The sequence below is a fragment of the Leopardus geoffroyi genome, chromosome B1, assembly GCF_018350155.1.
Source record: "Leopardus geoffroyi isolate Oge1 chromosome B1, O.geoffroyi_Oge1_pat1.0, whole genome shotgun sequence".
Taxonomy (NCBI): Eukaryota; Metazoa; Chordata; class Mammalia; order Carnivora; family Felidae; genus Leopardus; species Leopardus geoffroyi.
Genome location: NC_059327.1, coordinates 162,298,471 through 162,320,808, shown reverse-complemented (window position 1 = coordinate 162,320,808; position 22,338 = coordinate 162,298,471). Strand labels below are relative to the sequence as shown.

The window sequence follows — 22,338 nt, the reverse complement described above, 5'->3', positions numbered from 1 at the left end:
TCATACGTGGAATTTATGAAACAAAACAAAGGAGTAAAGGGGAAAAAAAGAGAAAGACAAACCAAAAAACACTCTTAACTATAAAAAAACAAACTGATGGGATGGGGCACCTGGGTGGCTCAGTCAGTTAAGTGTCCAACTTCGGCTCAGGTCATGATCTCACAGTTCATGAGTTCGAGCCCCGAGTTGGGCTCTGTGCTGACAGCCCAGAGCCTGGAGCCTGCTTCTGATTCTGTGTCTCCCTCTCTCTCTCTGCCCCTATCCTGCTCCCTCTCTCTCTCTCAAAAATAAATAAACATTAAAAAAAAAAAAAAACCCTGATGGTTACCAGAGGGAGGTGTGTGTGTGTGTGTGTGTGTGTGTGTGTGTGTGTGTATGTGTGTGTGTGTGTGCAATAGGTGATGAGGATTAAAGAGTACACTTAACAACATGAGTACTGAGTATGTACAGAATTGCTGAATCACTATATTGTATACCTGAAACTAACATAACACTGTATGTTACACTATACACCATAGTAATGTACAGTAGTATACTATATACACTATAAAAAATCTTAATTAAAAATAAAAATATATATATTATTCAAAATAGCATAAAAATAATACATACTTGAGAATAAACCTAAGGAAAGATATACAAGACATGTCCACTCAAAACTTAAAACATTGCTCAGAAAAAATGTTACAAGTAAATGGAGTGATATATTATTGTTCCATGGGTCAGAAGATTAAATATTTTTAAGACACCAATTTCTCCAAATCGATGCATAGACGCAACGCAATCCAAACTAAAATCCCAAAAGAATCTCCTTGGTAGAAACTGACAAGCTGATTGTAAAATCCATATGGAATGCAAACAACGTAAAAAGCAAAACAACTTTGAAAAAGAAAAACAACTTGACAAAGTTGGAAAACACTACCCAATTATACGACATAATTATAAAGCTACAATACTCAGGACAATGTGGTATTGGCATCAAAATAAACAAACAGATCAAGAGAACAGAACAGAGCTAAGAAACAGATGCACATATATACTGACAACTAGTTTCCAACAAATGAATAAATGCAATTCAGTGAAAAAAGAATGGCCTTTATAACAAATATTACTGAAACATCTGGATACCTATATGCAAAGAAAAAATATTTTAACTTCAATCCATACACTACACCATATAAAAATTTTAACTCGAAATCAATCATAGACCTAAAAGTAAAACTTGAACCTATAAAAATTCTAGAAGAAACAGGAAAAAAATCTTTGCACCCAGGCTTAGGAAGAGTTATAAGATATAACACTAACAGCACAATCCATAAAAGAACAAAGGAATAAGTTAGATTTTATTAAAATTAGAAATTTCCACTTTTGAAAAGACTGTTAGGAGATGAAAAGTCAAACCACTAATTGGAAGAAATGTTTTTAAAGCATATACTTGTACCCATAATACATAAAGAATTCTCAAAACTCAACAGTAAGAAAACTCAATTAAAAAAAAAAAAAACAGGCAAAAAGTTGGAATACTTCATCAAAGACACACAAATGTTAAATAAACATGAAAAGATGCTCAACATCATTTATTATTAAAGAAATGCAAATTAAAACTATAATGATGACATTACATACCTATTAGCATGACTAAAATTAAAAAGATTAACCATATTAAATGTGGACAAGAATAGAGAAGAGACTCTCTTGCACACTGCTGGTGAAAATGTGAAAAAAACAGCACCACTTGGGCACACAGTTTCTCCATTCCTTAAAAAGTTAAACACACATATACTATATGACCACACTACTCTGTTCTTAGAAATTTTTACTCAAGAGAAAAGAAAGCATATGTTTATAAAAAGACTTGAACAAAAATAGTAATAGCAGATTTATATAGACGAAAACTGGAAACACAAATGGCAATCAAATGAACAAATGTGATAGATCCACACAATAAAACATTATTCGGCATTAAAGGGAATAAACTACCTACCATCGACCCAACAACATGGATGAATCTCAAAATAATCATGAGTAAAAGAAACAAAAATGAGGGGTGCCAGGGTGGCCCAGGTGGTTAAGCATTCAGCTCTGGATTTCGGCCCAGGTCGTGATCTCACAGTTTGTGAGATCGAGGCCCATGTCAGGCTCCTGTTGCTGACAGTGTGGAGCCTGCTTAGGATTCTCTGTCTTCCCCTCTTTCTCTGCCCCTCCCCTGCTCACGTGCTATGCATGTGCACGCTTTTAAAATAAATAAATAAACTTAAAAAAAAATGAATACATACTGTATGGTTCCATTTATATAATACTCTAGAAAACACAAACTAATATATACTACCAAAAAGCAGATTAGCAGCTGCCTGGAAGGGGTGGAGGAGGGGATTACAAAGAGACACAAGAAAACTTTTGGGGGTGATGAATATGCTCACTATTTTAATGTATAACTGTATAAAGGTGTTAATTTTATGACAAAATTCATCAAATGATACACTTAAAATATATGCAGTTTATTGTATGTGAATTACATCTCAATAAGGCTGCTAAAATAAAAACAATTTTAAAGACATCATTAACAAAATACACAATACTTGAGGCCCTAAAATAAAACTTAACACATTAAGAAAATGAAATTACACAAAGTATATTCCCTGACAACAGAATTAAACTAGAAATCAGTATCAGAAAGGTGTCTGGAAAATTCCTACATATTTGTAAGTTAAATAACACATTTCTTAATACATAAATCAAAGAGGAAGTTTCAGGGAAAATCATAACATATTTTGAACTGAATGAAAGTAAAATATGGAATGCAAGCAAAGCAGTGCTTTAGAGAAAAATTTCAGCTTTATATGCTTATATCAGAAAAAAGGAAGTTCTCACATCAATGTCTTCTGCATCAATCTTAAGAAACTAAAAAAATTATAAATGAAATCCAAAGCAAGAAGACAAAATAAAAATAAGAGCAAAGATCAATGAAATCGAAAACAGAAAAACAACAGAGAAACCAAGACTGAAGCAAAGAGTCCACTCTCATCACTCCTATTCAACATTTTACTGGAAGTCTTGCCCAGTGGGAAAAAAAGAGAGAAAAATAAATAAGAAGTATGCAGATTAGGAGCCAAGAAATAAAACTGTCACTATCCTCAGATAACATGGTTATTTTCTACATAGAAAATCCCCTGGAATCTAGAAAAACATTCCTGGAATTTAATAAGTGAGTTTGGCAAGGTCATAGAACACAGTGTTAATATACAAAAATCAATTGTAGTTGTTATGTACTAGCAATGAACAACTAGAAATCAAAATTTAAAAAATGATACCATTGGGGTGGCTGGATGGCTTAGTCAGTCTGGATTTCAGCTCAGGTCATGATTTCACAGTTCATGAGTTCAAACCCTGCAACAGGCTCCATGCTGACAGTGCAGAGCCTGCTTGGGATATTCTCTCTCTCTCTCTCTCTCTCTCTCTCTCTCTCTCTCTCTCTCCCCACCCCCCCCCCGCCTCCTCCCCCATGCAAGCTCTCACTCTCTCAAAAATAAACTTAAGGGGCGCCTGGGTGGCTCAGTCGGTTGGGCGTCCGACTTCAGCTCAGGTCACGATCTCGCGGTCCGTGAGTTCGAGTCCCGCGTCAGGCTCTGGGCTGACGGCTCAGAGCCTGGAGCCTGCTTCTGATTCTGTGTCTCCCTCTCTCTCTGCCCCTTCCCCGTTCATGCTCTGTCTCTCTCTGTCTCAAAAATAAATAAAACGTTAAAAAATAAAAATTAAAAAAAATAAAATAAAAAATAAACTTAAACTACCATTAACAATAACACTATGCACAAAGAAATACATATAAAGCTAACAAAATGTGTGTATGATCTGTATGCAATGCAAGAAACTACAAAACACTAATGAAAAAAATCAAAGAAGATCCAAATAATTGAAGAGTTATGCCATGTTCATGCTGTGGAAGACTTGTTGTCAATTTTCCCAAAAACCGATCTACAGATTTAATCCCAATCAAAAAAAATTTCAGACACAGTATTGGCAAGCTGAGTTTAAAATTTACATGGAAGAGTAAAGACATCAGAATAGCCAAAATAATCCTGAAAAATAAGAACAAGTTTGGAAGCCACCCTATCTAATTTCAAGACTTACTATAAAGCTATAGTAAAAAGCATGTGGTATTAAAATTAAGATAGACACACGAAGATCTAAAGAACAGAGTCTAAAAATAGATCCATGTAAATAGGGTCGACTGACTTTTGTCAATGTGTAATGGCAATTTAATGAGGAAAACATAGTCTTTTCAAAAAATGGTACTGGAAAACCTGTAGTTATATACAAAAAAAAAATGAACTCAGACCTGTACCTCACACTTACACAAACATTGACTCAAAATGGGTCATAGATCTAAAAGTAAAATACAGGGGCGCCTGGGTGGCACAGTCGGTTAAGCGTCCGACTTCAGCCAGGTCACGATCTCGAGGTCCGTGAGTTCGAGCCCCGCGTCAGGCTCTGGGCTGATGGCTCAGAGCCTGGAGCCTGTTTCCAATTCTGTGTCTCCCTCTCTCTCTGCCCCTCCCCCGTTCATGCTCTGTCTCTCTCTGTCCCAAAAATAAATAAAGGTTGAAAAAAAAAAATTTAAAAGTAAAATACAGGGGCGCCTGGGTGGCTCAGTAGGTTAAGCGTCCGACTTCGGCTCAGGTCACGATCTCGCGGTCCGTGAGTTCGAGCCCCGCGTCGGGCTCTGTGCTGACAGCTCAGAGCCTGGAGCTTGTTTCGGATTCTGTGTCTCCCTCTCTCTCTGACCCTCCCCTGTTCATGCTCTGCCTCTCTCTGTCTCAAAAATAAATAAACGTTAAAAGTAAAATACAGAAGAGATCTATAGGAGAAAAAGTTTGTGACCTTGATTTAGGCAAGGAATTCTTAGATAGAACATCAAACACACAACCCATTTTTTTAAATATTGATAAATTAGACTTCATCAAACTCAAAAACTTTTGCTCTGCCAAAGGCATTAAGAGAACGAAAAGACAAGCCACAGACTGGAAAAATATATTTGGGGGGCACCTGGGTAGCTCAGTCAATTGAGCCTCCAACTTTGGCTCCGGTCATGATCTTGCAATTTGTGAGTTTGAGCCCCACATCAGGCCCGCTGCTGTGAGCCTGACAGTGCAGAGCCTGCTTTGGATCCTCTGTCCCCCATTCTCTCCTCCTCCCCCACTTGCGCTCTCCCAAAAATAAAAGAAAAGAAAAAAAGAAAAACCATTTAAAAGAATTTTTTCAATGTTTATTTTTTGAGAGAAAGAGAGACAGTGTGTGTGGGCGAGGGAGGGGCAGAGAGAGGGAGACATAGAATCCGAAGCAGGCTCCAGGCTGAGCTGTCATCATAAAGCCCCACAAGGGGCTCAACTCATGGACCATGAGATCATGACCTGAGCCATGAGTTGGGACACTTAACAGACTGAGCCACAGAGACACTCCTCTTTTAACTTTTTTTTAATATTTAGAAAAAGCATTTAAAAATATATATGGCTACATACCTAACAAGGGACTTATACTCCAAACATATAAAAAATTCTCAAAACTCAACAATAAAAAATATTTTTGAGAGAGAGAGAAAGTGAGCAAGGAACAGAGAGAGAAAAAGAATCCCATTAAAGGCATCAAGAGAGAGAAGTGGGGCTCACCCTAAGTGGGGCTCGTGCTCACCAGAAGCAGGGCACGAGGTCACCTAATGAGGGACTCGAACTAATGAACTCACGAACTGTGATCATGACCTGAGCTGAAGTCAGATGCTTAACTGACTGAGCCACCCAGGAATCCTAAAAAATAACGATTTAAAAACGGGCAAAACATTTGGGGGTGCCTGGGCGGCTCATTCGGTTAAGCATCCAACTCTTGATTTTGGCTCAGGGCATGATCTCACAGTCATGAGATCGAGCCCTGCGTTGGGCTCCACGCCACGCAGTGCAGCCTGCTTAAGATTCTCTCTCTCGGGGTGCCTGGGTGGCGCAGTCGGTTAAGCGTCCGACTTCAGCCAGGTCACGATCTCACGGTCCGTGAGTTCAAGCCCCGCGTCCGGCTCTGGGCTGATGGCTCAGAGCCTGGAGCCTGTTTCCGATTCTGTGTCTCCCTCTCTCTCTGCCCCTCCCCCGTTCATGCTCTGCCTCTCTCTGTCCCAAAAATAAATAAACATTGAAAAAAAATTTAAAAAAAAAAAAAAAAAGATTCTCTCTCTCTAACCTTCTGCCCCTCTCCCCCACTCTTGCTCACTCACTCTCTCTTTCAAACACAAAAACAACAACAAAATGGGAAAATATTGGAATAAACGCTTTAACAAAGAGATACAAATGGCAAATAAGCACATTAAAACATGTTTAATACCATTAGTCACAAGGGTAATAGGAAGTAAAACCAGAATGAGATGCACTACATCTATGAGAACGACTAAAATTTCTAAAACTAACAATAAGTCCTGGTAAAGATGCCGAGCAACCGGAACTCTCATATACCGTTGGCTGGTATGCAAGATGGTATAGCCACTTTGGAAAACAATTTGGAAGTTTCCTATACAATCAAGCATGCACTTACTGTAGGATCCAGCCACCCAACTCCTAAAAATAAAAACTTATGTTCACAGAAAAATATGCATGTGAACATTTACAGTAAGTTTATTCAAAATCACCAAAACCTGGATTGTGGAAACCACACAATGTCCCTTCAGCTGGTGAGTGGATAAACAAATTGTGACACATCCATACAATGGAATGCTACTCAGCAAAAATAAATAAATAAATAAATAAATAAACTATTGATACATGCAACAAAATAGATGAATCTCAAATGCACTAGCTAAAGGAAACAGCCACACTCAAAAGGCTACATATACTGCATAATTCCATTTATATAACATGCTTGAAAAGGCAAAACTGTAGGGATAGCACACAGATCAGTGGCTGTCAGGGTTGAAGAGCTGAAAAGGGTATGACTACAAAGGAACAGCACAAGGAAGTTTTCTGGAGAACCGTAATGTATCTTGGTTGTGGTGGTAGCATACTACTCTATGCATTTGTCAAAAATCATTGATCTACATCAAAAAGAGCAAATTCTGCTGTATATTAAATAATTTTCAAAGATAGGTTATGGCGGTTTGTTTTTAAAAGGAAAGGCAATTTGGAAGGAATAATAATAATAATGCAGATTGAAAACAAGGTCTCCAGAGGAAGGTCAACTGATACAAAGGGGTACGTAGTTGGAGATGGATTTAAAAAGCAATGCAGAAATCTTAAGGAATCTACTCCTGAAATCATTGTTGCACTATATGCTAACTAAACTGGATGTAAATTAAAAAAATAATAATAGAAAAAGAAAAAAATAAAATAAAAAAATACAAAGCAATGCAGATATCTAATTATCCAAATTATTGAATAATGTCATGAAGGTGGAAACACTGAGCTGCATAGAAAGTATGCCTTTGGTCCTGATTCGACTTAAGAGTTGGAGACAATTCTAATTTTTTTTTTTTAATGTTTATTTATTTTTTGACAGAGAGAGACACAGAGCGTGTGCAGGGCAGGGGCAGAGAGAGAGAGTGGGAGACACAGAATCTGAAGCAGCCTCCGGGCTCTGAGCTGTCAGCACAGAGCCCGACACAGGGCTCAAACTCACAAACTGTGAGATCAAGACCTGAGCCGAAGCTGGACGTTTAACCGACTGAGACACCCAGGCGCCCCAAGACAATTCTAACCAATACCACCTCACAAATGAAGACAAAGGAAAGGTTCAGTGGCTAACAATCAGGCAGGGTTTTAGCCTTTATTTATACTAGTATTTCAATCAAGGGTTCTTAACATGAAACACCTAGATAGAATTCTAGGACTCCATGAAAAGTGGATGAAACAAAGATTCGTCTTCATTTTCACTAACCTCTAACTGAAATGTGGTATAGTTTCCTTAGGTCATGAATGTATACAACTATCTGTGGTAGACTAAACAGGACTTGTACTTCCATCACTCACAGATATCATAGGTTTTTCCTATCACATCGTATTACCATAGATCCTCTGCTATCTTATTTTGTATGCATTAATAAATATTTAAAAGTAATATATTTGAGGGATTTTAGCACTTCGATAACGAAAGTTATAAGGAAACTTTATAACTTGTGTATTTCATTTCCTACATTTAAAATACATTAAATATTTCATCTCATACATTTAAATACATTAAATCTTTTAAAATACAAATAAAACATTCTAAGAGAGGGTTCATAGGCTTCCCCGGAACACAAAGAGTCCACGACAAATAAAAGTCAAAAATCCCTGCTCTAAATTATCCTGCTCCCATTGTACAAAGCACCTTCATACATGCATGAAGTGTCACTCTCTCCCTGGGTATGTAATACTTTACATCAGAGACAAGGAAATGCATGGCTTTTTTAACAGCAGTAATCGTATTTGTTTGCACTCACTAGATAGTAAAGTCCATATAAAATTAAATTATATACATACAGAGACCTTGGACTGAATACTACATTGTTGAACAAAATGTACTTTCTGAAACTACAGATGAGAATAACCTAAAAAAATCAATCTATCTTATGTTTCAAATAAGAATTTAATGAAAGCATCTAAGAAATGATTTATGTTGGGGCGCCTGGGTGGCTCAGTCGTTGAGTGTCTGACTTCAGCTCAGGTTGTGGTCTCTCACTTCGAGAGTTCAAGCCCCGTATCAGGCTCTGTGCTAACAAACAGATCAGAGCCTGGAGCCTGCTTCGGATTCTGTATCTCCCTCCCTCTCTCCCCCTCCCCTGCTCATGCTCTGCCTCTCTCTGTCTCTCAAAAATAAATAAATGTTTTTGACAAAATGATTTATGTTGCTAAAAACACATGGAAAAGAGTAGGAAGTTTAGTTTTGTTTTCTAAATCCTACACTGTACACACATTGCAATGTCTTGTTTTCTCGTTTAAAAGGTAAAAACCAAAAAAACTAGATTTTAAATACCTAGATTTCTAAAATAAGAAAATTCTTATGATTCCCTGAGTTAAACAGCAGTAAACTGCCAACCAAATGAGATACAGCAGTCATTTAAATAATGAAAACATCCCAAACAGGAGGCAGAAGTAAGAGGATCTAAACTCCAAGGGCTGCAAATTGGATCATGGATCAAGGGACAACCAAAGATCAAAAACAAACAAAACAAAACCAAACAAAAACAAAAACAAAAACAAAAACCATTCTGTGGTTGAAGATGATCTGGTCAGAAATACAGGAAGGAAAAGAAGAAATATTCTTGGAGAAAAAATGAGTATTACAGATACTACAGTAAATATTACAAAATTCTAACACAAAGGCATTATCTCCTTCCTATCAATAAAATGTACTAGCTAAAATTCTTTCTCATTAGGAATATACTGCTTATTTTTATAACAGAAATCAAGGGACAAACTGAATTTGCTTTTCCATGTTCCCTATCATTATTTGATGACAAAATGAAATGCAGCCACATAAAACCACTCATTCAATTTCAACTTAACAGTATTTCATATTTATACATATAGTTACCATACTTTTTAAAAACTTTAACACAAATGTAATGCATTCCATCCTTAACAATTCGCCATATCTCTATCCATATCTTAGTCAAAATTATGACTCTTTAGATCATTTTTTCCTGATTACAGAATCACTATGTACTCATCTCAGGAAACTTGTAAAATACAAAAGAAAAAAAAAGCCACAAAATTTCTTCAAAAGAAAACAGAATTCCCCATAATCTGACCAACGAGAAACAAACATTGTAACCATGTTACTTCATCTGTTGGTACTATCTTACATTTTAGTAATCACGCCATTAGTCAATGTTTATTAGACGCTTTGAGCTACTTAGTTAATAGCTTTCCATATACTATTTCACTTTATACTTGCCACAATCCTATTCAAGTAGTTGGGTGAATACTGTCATTTTGTATATAAGATAACTAGATTTTAAAAAGGTTAGGAAATATGCCCAGGGTCACAGAGATTAGTGGTAGACCTGCACCCAGCATTCTCAATCACTATGCTACACCACCATTAATGTATACGTAGAGAGAGAATGCTGTATTCTACTCTAAGGTAATTTCCTAGATCATAAAAATTACAGATATAACATATAATTAAATTTAATATAACATTATGGACATACCATAATGCACTTAATCATTCTACTGGATCAGATTATTTTTGTTGTCGTATTCAACATGGTGTGATTCGTTCAATACAAAAATAAAAAGTAGGTAAATGAAAGATTTGCTTATCTACTTCTAAATTTAAATTAAAATATATTAATTCAACTTACTCTTTTACTGAGGCAAATAACTGGCCACATACTGCAACCTAATGTGCAGCAGCAACAAAGGCAGCCACAAAGTAGCCAACGTACATTAACAGGAAGGTTCTTCTTAAGACAACTGTTAACTCTGTTGATGCTGGCTTTAAATTCTTCAGGAGCTACCTAAAGAAAAATTTTAAGAAATAACAACACTGCAATATTAATGTCAAGAAACATGTCTCATTGGCATAATTATTTTTTCTAATTTGTTACGAAAAGACTCTACTTTTGAGGTATATAAATAGTACCTAAGTAAACGATAGACACTCACTTTTCCAGTTAACGAAGAAGGGAATTCTGATTCAAATTTGTTGCTCAGTCCAAATCTAGTTTTTAAAAAAAGAAGAGAAATATGTTATTACATGTCATTGTTGAAAAAAACCAGACCATTTAACTTAATCAAAGGTCAAGTAAATAGATGCAACTTGATATACAGAGTAACAGTGGAAGTTTGAGACACAAAAACATTGTAATCAGCAAAAATTTATGAAATGCAACAAGCAATTTTAGCAGCTGAATCAAAACTTTTGTATAAGAGGCTAAAAATACAGAAAGAAATGACTTCTTTGGGGCTCTCTTTGTAAGTCAAATATTAATGTAATGAGAAACAACACAACTGTCCAATTTTGCCAAAATTACTGAGATTCTTCCAACTAAGTAATAGAAAGCCACAACCTCTGCTATTAGTTATTTTTTAGGTCAAGAGCACTTGTCAGCACTCAATAAAGCAGAAACATGTCTAAGAATGCAAGTTGATCAGTTAGCATTTTCTGAGATCACATCGCCACTGCCATTACAACCAGAGAATGCTAAAAACACCTGGACAATGTGACAGCTGCCCTGGCTAATTAAACTTTCAAGTACGAGGACACCTGCTATACGCATATACTCCCAAAGAAATAGAACTGAGGTAGTACATTTCAATATCTTTAAGCTTTTAAATGTTCGCAAAAATCATGAGATTGGACTGGGCACTTGACTATTTCTTTGTATGAGTCATTAGGAAAGAATAAAATACTCATGGACACATTGGTAATAGCAGATTGCACCTGGAAATAAAAAGTGAGATACTTAAAAATGATAACTTGGATCCTGAAGCCAAAATGTTTTCCACTTTTATTGATATAATTGACATATTAACACTGTGTTAGTTTAAGGTGTGCAACATGACTTGATACATGTATATATTGTGAAATGATTACCACAGTAAGTTTGGTTAACATCTATCACCTTACATAGTTACAATTATTTTCTTCCTGTGATGAGAACCCTTAAGATTCGCTGTCTTAACGACCCTTATAAATACACAATACTGCACTTCAGTAGCTGGCACTAGTAAGAAGGATCCCCTAGGATAGTCTGTGTGAAACAGCTGGCCAGATGAGACTTCTAACTTAACCATCAGTAGAGCCAAACAGGAAAATCAAATAAGGTGAGCCATGCGCAAGCAGTAAGGAGTGGTGGAGACTGGCCAAGAGGAGAGTATACAGAACGTGTGTGTGTATGGTGTCATGGGACAGATCCAGCTGATTATGGTCCTACTAGAATGCAGGCCCACGTCTGAAAAATAGTATGATTTGTCTTTCTTTAAGAAGAGTTGGAAAACTAGATTTCTATGTAAAATTTCCCATCTTTAAAGTACCGTGCAAGGCAAACAAAACACTTCTGTGGGTCAGGTTGTGTGGTCTGCATCATCATCTAGATTTCCCTACGTGCGAATGGTGGCCTCAGAGACCATTTTATCATTATCATAAGTAATTCATACATTATTTTATAGAAGCATTGAAATTATATCAATCTGTCTTTATAAATAACAGATACTGTTTACAAAATAGATTACAACCCAACTACCTAAGTCCAAGCCAAAGCTCTTTTCGTACTAAACATAAACTGGCAACTATTGGTGTTGTACATAATCCTGGCATTAATGCCATTCTAAGACTGAAAGACTCTGAGTTAAATCTATTTTCTGTCTATGCAGGGCCCTCAGAGCAATGTGGTTTTACTTGAAAAAGCCCCAACAGATAACTCACTTCCAACCTCAGAAGTCCTGGCATGAGGAAAAGTCACTGTGAAGTGTTCAATGATAGCTCTCAGTGAGGCGTCTACATAATGTACTTCCTTTTCATCTATTTCCCTCAGGGAAGAGGACATTCAACAAATGTTCAGTGAGTATAAATTATAAATTTCCATCTCTTGAAGTATTATCTCCCTTGGTCTGATGGTTCTTGCTTTCAATCAGTAGCTCCCATTTCAACCATGTTTTAATTTTTTTTTTTCAACGTTTATTTATTTTTGGGACAGAAAGAGACAGAGCATGAATGGGGGAGGGGCAGAGAGAGAGGGAGACACAGAATCGGAAACAGGCTCCAGGCTCTGAGCCATCAGCCCAGAGCCCGACGCGGGGCTCGAACTCACGGACCGCGAGATCGTGACCTGGCTGAAGTCGGACGCTTAACCGACTGCGCCACCCAGGCGCCCCTCAACCATGTTTATTATTGCAATTAACCATCTCCTTCCAATTGGTCTTTGAAAATTTTTTAGAGAAGCAACCACCAGATAACTCCAAGTCCCCTAAATAGAAAAGCCTCCCCCTTTCATCCCAATTATTAAACATTTAACACAGATTCAATTATTTTAGTGAATATCTACACTTTACTGCCAGGTAATATGCTAAATTGAAGGGAACAGTCCAGCATGAGTTTAAGCCCCAGTTTCCTTTCTTTCTAGAGGCTGAGTATTTCCTTATTGGCTAAGTGGCTGAGTATTGATGCTTTGCCCAGGGAACACAACCAGCTAATAAATTGTCCTGTTGTTCCTGCAGGTCAGGGCTCCTTTTAAGTCAGGCTTGTTATTCTTCCAGTAAGAACGGTAGCTCCAAGGATATTCACTCAGTTCCTCTTTAGTCATACTTTCTGTTAGGTTTTATCTTAGGAACAGATAGTAAACCTGCCTCTCCCTTCATCTCACCCCCCAAAGAATGTCCCAAAAAAAGATTACCCAGTGACATGATTAACACTATAAGGGAGTGCTTAGTTTTTCTACCAGCCATTAACTTGGTGCTGATGATTTTTCCATTCCTCTTTGCTCGTGTTTCCCATCCACAGAACAACAATACCTGGAAGGAAGGTAAAGAAAATCCTGTGCTTGAAGCCCTTGAAGTCTCCCCAGCCCAACAGGAATGAACCCCAACTGTGCTTTCTCTTTTAAAGTCTCTAAACAAGTCACTTAATATTCAAATCCAGAATATTATGATATCATGATTACCAGGAGAATGAGCCATGATAATCAAGCGCCCCTTCTTCATCATTTGGAAATTAGTTCTCTGCTACAGGGGAATTCAAAGGTTTGGTCAGGACCTCTTTGCTCTCTTAAATCCTTGAGGACCTCAAAAAGCTTAAGTTTATGTGGTTTTTATTTACCAGTATTTTGGATTAGGCATTAGAACTGAGCCTTCAAAACATTTTTAAAACTTATTCATAAAAGAACCTAGTATATGCTAATAAATATAACATTTTAATGAGACACAACTTTTTCAAAAAAAATTTTAGAGAGAAAAGTATTGTTTTACATTTTTACATCTCCTTAATATCTGACAATGGAAGACAGGTGGAGTCTCACATTTCTTTGTGCATTCAAACTATTGTGATATGCTCTTTTGGTTGATATTTAAAAGGAAACTTAGGCTTCACCAGATAGGCATTTGGAAATCTGTATATATCATTCTTTGATTATATACAAAAAACTCAACACGTGGTAGTTTCTTAACTGTTTTTCTGCAAGAAGGAAATTGAAACCATAACGATAAACTTTCAATACTTTGTTACATAAAATTCCGTTGATATATTTTGCCTTTTGAAGGCTTTACTTACACCTGATTTTATAACTTCATGCATTTGTCCCTTGGAAATGGAAATATTACTAAGTTGAGTTATGCAGATACTCCAAATGTTGACACACTTCATTGTATGATGTTAGAATCATCACACTCATTAATAGAACCACTGATCTCATCAGAAAGGTCTTTTAAGTACTGGGAAGCGGTCAAGTTCACAGTGACAGATACAAGTTTTCCAAAGTTCTAATTTTCATACTGAAAGCTAGAATTTTATTACTGACAACAAATGCTATCAGTTGTTTTGAAGTGACAGTCTTGCTTTATTTAAAAAAAAAATTTTTTTTTTAATGTTTATTTATTCTTGAGAGAGAGAGACTGAGCATGAGTGGGGGAGGGGCAGAGAGAGAGGGAGGGAGACACAGAATCTGAAGCAGGCTCCCGGCTCTGAACTGTCAGCACAGAACCCAACGTGGGGCCTGAACTCGCGAACCTCAAGATCATGACCTGAGCCACAGTTGGACACTTAACCAACTGAGCCACCTAGGCACCCCCGGTCCTGCTTTATTTTAAAAAAATATTAACAAGAGGGGCACTTGTGTGGCTAATTCAGCTGAGCATCCGACTCTTGATTTTGGCTCAGGTCATGATCTCACAGTTTTGTGACTCTGAGCCCCACATTGGGCTCTGTGCTGACAGTGCAGAGCCTGCTTGGGATTCTGTCTGTCTGTCTGTCTCTCTCTCTCTCTCTCTCTCTCTCAGCCCCATTCCCCTGCTCACTTTCTCTCAAAATAAACAAAAAAATTATAAGAGGCTGAAAGTTAACTAACCAGCATTACGTAAACAAAGAAAAAAATGATTCATTTAAAAATATATGCACTACCATCTATACCTTAAAAACTAAAAGCATATTATTTTAATAGTTGTTTTTCTAGCTTTGAATGTTACTGGTAGAGATACACAATGGTTGTTAATTTTAACAGGTCTCCTGGCAATAAAAGCAGGAGAGAGGAAAATGTAAGGAAAAGTGGGGAGGGGAAAGTAGAAGGAAAGAGGGAGAGATGACATAAAAAAGAAAGTAAGCATTAACAAAGTGCTACCAACAACTGTCTCATTTACCCCTCAATAATTACTGTCAGTCCACCAGATGGCATTAAAGAAAATGTACACGTGCTATATCGACATCTATCCCTATTACCTAAAAGACCTTTTCCTCAATTATGGTTAAAATACTCACGGCTTCAGAACTGATAAAATATTTAAAATTTTTTCAAAGAATGGCAAATATAACAAGATAAAATATATTAAACTTAGCCTATTTACAAGTTTACCATTACAAGTTTACAGGTCTCCAAGTCTCCAAGTACAGTTGGAGAAAAGACAATTCACTCAAATCACAACCACCGAAAACCTTCTATGTAATACTTCAAGAAAACAAGGTCCTACAACAGAAGACACGGTTTTTTTAAAATTTCAAAAAGCAAGCATGTACAAGGCTGATTTTTACTTTTATGTAATTTGAGGTAATTTTGAAAGTTCATGTAATATACTTAGTAAAGCTTTGGAGAGACAGCAACTTTACACCTAAATCTATTTAGTTCATTTGTTTGTTTATTTAAGCAATCTCTGCACTTCATGACCTCGACATCAAGAGTTGCACGCTCTTCCAACTAAGCCAGCCAGGTGACCCCAACACTTAAATCTAAATGAAATCTTCAAATAGGTTTGTTTTACTCCTATCCCTTCTTCAATTTCACTGTCCCCTCATTCTTACAATTCTTTTTTTGTTTGTTTCGTTTTTCATTCTTACAATTCTATAGCCATAATTCAGAGTGTGAGCCATTCTAATCTGTTACCCTGCACTGTCATGTTTATCCAATTCAGAATCTCCCTTTCCTGACAGACCACTCCTCTTCCAAACTCCTTTTAATATTTAACTCTGGTACCCCTAACCTGGATACCTTCTTCTATCTTCTCTTTAAAAATTTTGTTTTCGGGGCGCCTGGGTGGCGCAGTCGGTTAAGCGTCCGACTTCAGCCAGGTCACGATCTCGCGGTCCGTGAGTTCGAGCCCCGCGTCGGGCTCTGGGCTGATGGCTCAGAGCCTGGAGCCTGTTTCCGATTCTGTGTCTCCCTCTCTCTCTGCCCCTCCCCCGTTCATGCTCTGTCTCTCTCTGTCCCAAAAATAAATAAACGTTGAAAAAAATTAAAAAAAAAAAAAAATTTTTGTTTTCTTCTTGAGTATAACCAAAAATCCTGTTGGAATGACACTCTTTCCTAGAAATTCTCAATTATAGCGTACTTCCTCGAAGTCCACCTTTCAGACTCCCCATCTTCCAGGTTCCAGTAATACTTGACTACATTCTCTCCTGTACAGTCCTTACCGTACCTTATTATAATTATGTTTACAAGCCTAACTCCCTACTCTGATAAATAATGAGTTGTTTATAGGTAAGTATGGTTTCTTAATTATACCCCAATGCCTGATAGTCAATAAATACTTGCTGAATAAATTAATTTCCAAAACAAAAGCTGAATCTACATTCCACTAACTCTTTGTTGCAAATTTCCATACCATTTTTCTCTCTTCCTCTGATGCCCATTACTTCTGTTTCTGCCACATTGTTCTAAGTCTCAACCATCATTTTCAGCCTTCCAGGTCACCCCCTTTGTTGGAGGTCCACAAAACTACCCTCAGGTTTGATGATTTACTAGGATGACTCACATGACTCAGTACATAGTTGTACTCAAAGCAAAGGATAAAAAGCAAAATCAGCACAGGGAAAAGGCACATAGGGAAAAGGCACATAGGGCAAAGTCCAGAGGAAACCAGTAACAAGCTTGCAAGAGTCTCTTCTCAGTGAAAACACAAGGATGCGTTTAATTCCTCCAGCAACTAGTTTTGACAACATGTATACAATACTGTCTACCAGGAAAGTGCATTACAGATTCACTGCCCAAGGCTTTTATCAGGAACTGATAGAATGTACCCTCTGCTTAGCATATACCAGAATTCCAGATTCCCAGAAGGAAAGCAGGTGTTCAGCATAAACCACACTGTTTGTTCAAATAGTTTAGGCTCAGTGAACCATGCCTATCAATTTTGGGAACACTGGGAACTTTCCAAAAGTTCAAGTTCCCAGACACCAGCCAAGAGCCGACAGTATAGGCAAGTATTTCTAAGGACAGCAATCTCAAGCCTACTATGTTAAATCTTTTCTGTACACCTTCCTACTCTCTAAAGACACACATCCTAACTCTCTACGGATGAAGACTGTTGTCTTTATCCCAATCACATTTACCTATGTCTTCAGTATCTACCATCTGTCTCAACGCAGGCAAGCTTCCCAAAAGCTAAACCATCTGCTCCTGGTTGCATCTCCCCCAGTCTCCTCTGTAATCCGCTCTACTGTTCCCTCTCGTTTGGCTCCTTACACATATCCTACAAACCTGCCTATGTCTACCCAGCCTGAGAATCTGAATCCCTACTTTCTTCTCCCTCAGTGAATGACGGCATCCACCTCTTTTCTTTCCTCATCCAATGTCTTGAAAGAGTCCTTATATTCATTCACTATCTTTATCTCACCTTCCATCCACTATTCAAACTACTACGATCCACACTTTACATTTCTTTACTGATGAGACCACTCAACAGACTAGTTGAAAACAAGTCTTTTCAGCACGTCCTCCTTCACAGAGCATGCTTTCTCCCAGCAAAAAGCTTCAGTATTACATTGGCAAATGTCTTTTTTTCTTTAAGTTTATTTATTTTGAGAGAGCGCGAATGGGGGAGGGGCAGGGGGGTGAGAGAGAATCACAAGCAGGCTCCTCAAAGTCAGCACGGAGCCCAGGGCGGGGCTTAAACTCACAAACTGTGAGATTATGACCGGAGCCAAAATCAAGAGCCAATGCTTAACCAACCGAGCCACCCAGGCATCCCTAGAGTGGGCAATGTCCTATTTGGCACAGGCTACAGCAAATAACTCCTTAGCAATGTCTTTGAGTTCTGCTTTGATTTTTGTTTGTTTGTTTAATTCTAGGCCAACCAAAGCAATACCGTCAGACAAAGTTTTAAGAAAATCATCTTATTTTATTAAGTGAATAAGAAAAGTCACACTTCATGTTTGTTAATATAACTGCAAAGTATCTTAAATGGTTTTGATGTGACCTAGATCACTTAATTTTGATGTTACTGTAGTTCCAGTTTCAGAGGGTTTTAAGTTTGCCAGGAAGTGGGGTCTGTTAGCAATGAAAATGAGTTATATGTTTCAGCTTAACTTGACCACATTATAAATTACTGCTTTTATTATAAATTACTTACTTTTATCCATTATGCTCCTCCAAGTTTAAAGTCTTTAAATATAGCAAAATATAATTTCCTTTATTCTAAATCAAAGGACAATTGGCTCTGGACAGTACTGAAAAGGCCAAATTTCGTCTTCTACAATGCCAATTTGATATGCTTGAAAGAAGAGCAATGGGTAGGAAGCTGAACTGCCTTCAAGCCTAAAAACCTAATATCGTATGGATCCAAAAAAGCTGCAAGTAACAATAATTTCAAAAGATATGATTCAGGGTGGGTGGCATCTTAATTCAGTTATCTACAAAGACTAATATATGAATACAACAAAAAAAATATTTGTCAAGAGGTCTTAAGATAGAAAATACCATGCACTGCTAATGAAACTTTAAGTCATTACAACCAGGGGCACCTGCCTGGCTCCTATAGAGCATGCAACTCCTGATCTTGGGGTTGTGAGTTTGAGCCCAACACTGGGTATAGAGATTACTTACAAATAAACTCTTTAAAAAAGTAAACGGGTGCCTGGGTGGCTGAGTCGGTTAAGCATCCAACTTCGGCTCAGGTTATGATCTCATGGTTCGTGGGTTCGAGCCCCATGTCAGGCTCTGTGCTGACAGATCAGAGCCTGGAGCTTGCTTCGGATTCTGAGTGTGTGGGTCTCTCTCTCTCTCTCTGCCCCTCCCCCCCCACACACTCTCTTTCTCAAAAATAAAGTAAATAAATAAATAAATAAAATTAATTAATTAATTACAACCATTCTAAAAATCAATTTGGCATTACAAACATTTAAACCTTTGTCCCAGTAATTTCTTTTTCAGTATTCTAACCTAAAATATAATCTGAGGGGTGACTGGGTGGCTCAATCGGTTGAGCATCTGACTCTTAATTTCGGTTCAGGTCATGATTCCAGGGTAGTGGGATCAAGCTAAGCTAAGCGTGGAGCCTGCTTGGGATTCTCTCTCTCTCCCTGCACTTCTCTCCAGCTCACATGCTTGCTTGCTCTCTCTATAAAATAAAAAAATAAATAATTTAAAAAGAAAGAAAAATAATCTAATGTGGATAAAATAACAGGCATAAACAAGTTCCCTGAAACTTTATTCACAATAGAGAAAAATAAACATAATAACATTACGGGAATGTTAAGTAACTTTTAGTATCTCAATATAACAGAATATTAGACAACTATTAAAAATGAAGTTTGCAAACAACATAGGAGATACATATACAATACTATTAAGTAAAAAAATACAAAGCTGCACATACACTATGATTTTAATTGTAAAGAAAAAAACTTACACAATAACAGAAACCTTCAGAGTACAATTTGATTGTAAGAGTCAAAAACATACACATACCTTTTGACCCAGTAATTCTCCCTCTAGAAATGTATCAGAAGAAAATAATTACAGTTGGCACAAATATGTTAATAAATAATCGTCTTCTAGAGCGTTATTTTGGTATAAGAGTATTAAACGTTTTATTTGTTGTTTCTTAAAATAAGATCTAATTTTCAGATGTACTATAGTTGCTAAATAAATACTTTAAAAGCGTTTAATAATATACAATACCATTATAATTTTTTTCTATATGAATCTATTTGGTATTAACTAGGTAGCTTATCATAAGTAAACATAAAAAAAAATAAAAAAAGTTTGGGTTCACTAATCAACAGTTTTTCTGAATGCATTTCAACCTTTTCTACAGTTCAAGCCTATATAATACCCAGTCTTGGGGCACCTGGCTGGCTCAGAGAATGCAACCCTTGATCTTAGGGTTGTTAGTTAGAGCCCCATACTGGGTGTAAAGATTACTTAAAAATAAAATCTTAAAAAATATATATCCGTGGCACCTGGATGGCTCAGTCAGTTAAGCATCCGACTCTTGATCTCAGCTGAGGTCTTGATCTCAGGGTATTGAGTTCAAACCCCATGATGGGCTCTGCGCTGGGCATGGAACCCACTTCAAAAAAAAAAAAAAAATCCAGTCCTTTTTGCCTCCATTTTTAATTCTTCCATGTTCCTTATATCTTCTCACATTAACGTCTCTTATAATTCACTAATGCACTGTTATTTTGAGTTGAATCATGTTTTGATCTCATGACGAATTTTGTCTTTGAAATACAGAACTGCAAGAATCTGACTGCTTCATCTTGTTTTGTATTTATTTTCCTTGCTTCTCAGTTGCAGTGCTATTTTTGACAGTGAAAATTCTCAAATACTAGAAATGTCCTACAATTACATTAACGATAATATATCCATCTGAAAAGACACTGTGTAGCTCAAAACCACGTATACTAAAGAGAAGTGTGTTACTCTGAGTGCCTGACCAGGAGTTCCCTATGCTCTGGTGAATTAGACCACAAATGGGCATCTGATTTTAGAACCGCTAATCCCTGGGCTAGCTAGCAGCATGTGGGACAGAGGCCCAACAAACCTGCCCAACATAGACAACATTCACTAATTCAGTCTGATCCTCTTTCTCGAGGTGTCTATCTACACAGGAGACAATAGTTGGTAACATGAAGCTTCAACTGAAGCCAAGATACAGTAAAGCCATGAATAAGTAGAAGTAAGGAATAAGCTGAGGCCAACAGTAAGCAGATACAACAAGAGAGGGGAAAAGCTCTCTGCCAGTTCACACTGCTACAGCACAAGCTCCAACTGAAAGTAAGTAAGTCATTGTGATAGACCATTAGACCAGGGAGCAAAGGACACGTGCTATGGAGAAAAATAACAGAATAACCTCATAGCCAGATTGCACTATATCCAAAAATATTAATATTCCAGTCTCCTTGAAGCCTGGCTGTACAGTGACAAATGCCTCCTGTCTTCCTTAGTGTCCATGCATTCTTACAACAAGTTTCCACTGCCTACGGTCCTTGAATGATTCTGTTCTCTGAAATCTAATAGAGTCTCATATTTCATACTTTAAGAACCCATAGTGACATTGGCATATTTTCCTAATGTCAAATGAAAAATGTAGAATACAAAAGACTTTTAAGTATGGTCTCAATTTTTTTAATAAAAATATTTACATACACAGAGAAAAATTTTAAAAGATAAGCCATCAAAATATTAATAGCGGTTAATCATATTATAGGTGATATTTCACTAATATTTTCAAGTTTTCTAAAATTTCTATAATAACATATATTGCTATTTTAAACTAAAAAAGAGATTCCTAGAAAGAAAAATTTAATAAGGACTAGAAACAAATACACCAAAATATTAAATGACCTTGGTCTCTTGCTGATTGTAGACAGTTTATTTTCTGCTTCACTGAGAAGTATTACTTTCCAATTTTTAACTAATCTTTGTTTTTCTCTATAATTAGAAAAGAGTAAAAAAAAAAAAAACAAAAAACAGAAGGGACGCCTGGATGGCTCAGTCAGTTAAGCGTCCAGCTTCAGCTCAGGACATGATCTCACGGTTCATGAGTTCCAGCCCCACATCGGGCTCTCTGCTGTTAGCACAGAACCCATTTTGGATCCTCTGTCCACCCACCCACCCCTGCTTCTCTCCTGCTCATGCTGTCTCTTTCTCAAAAATAATAAAGTAAACATAAAAAAAAAATCTGTAGCAAAATGCTCCATTTAAAGTCAATCAATCAATCAAAGGATCACTATGTCAGATGTACTAAGAAGATTGTATAGGTTGAGAGGCAAAGGAAGGAGGGAGGGGGAAAAAATTAAGTGTACAGCAGAAGAGAGACGATGACAACTCACACCAGTAGTGGAGATGATAAAAAATGGTCCAATTTTGAATATGTTTTGAAGACAGAGCCAATGAATGATTTCTTGACAGCCTGGATGCAAGGAAAGAGAAAGAGGGACTTTAAGGATGTATCAAAGATG

The 22,338-nt window shown here is 37.1% G+C and overlaps 1 protein-coding gene across 3 annotated transcripts in view; it reads right to left on the bottom strand.

Annotated features, from left to right (window-relative positions):
• CHIC2 (cysteine rich hydrophobic domain 2) overlaps positions 1 to 22,338 on the bottom strand; it is an 82,899-nt gene that overhangs the window by 18,926 nt on the left and 41,635 nt on the right. For all 3 annotated transcript variants that reach the window (XM_045474072.1, XM_045474071.1, XM_045474073.1), the window contains exons 2-3: positions 10,620 to 10,674; positions 10,316 to 10,471 (exon numbers count right to left, since the gene is read on the bottom strand). In XM_045474072.1, the coding sequence (XP_045330028.1) occupies positions 10,316 to 10,471; positions 10,620 to 10,674 (211 nt within the window). The remainder of the gene's footprint in view (positions 1 to 10,315; positions 10,472 to 10,619; positions 10,675 to 22,338) is intronic.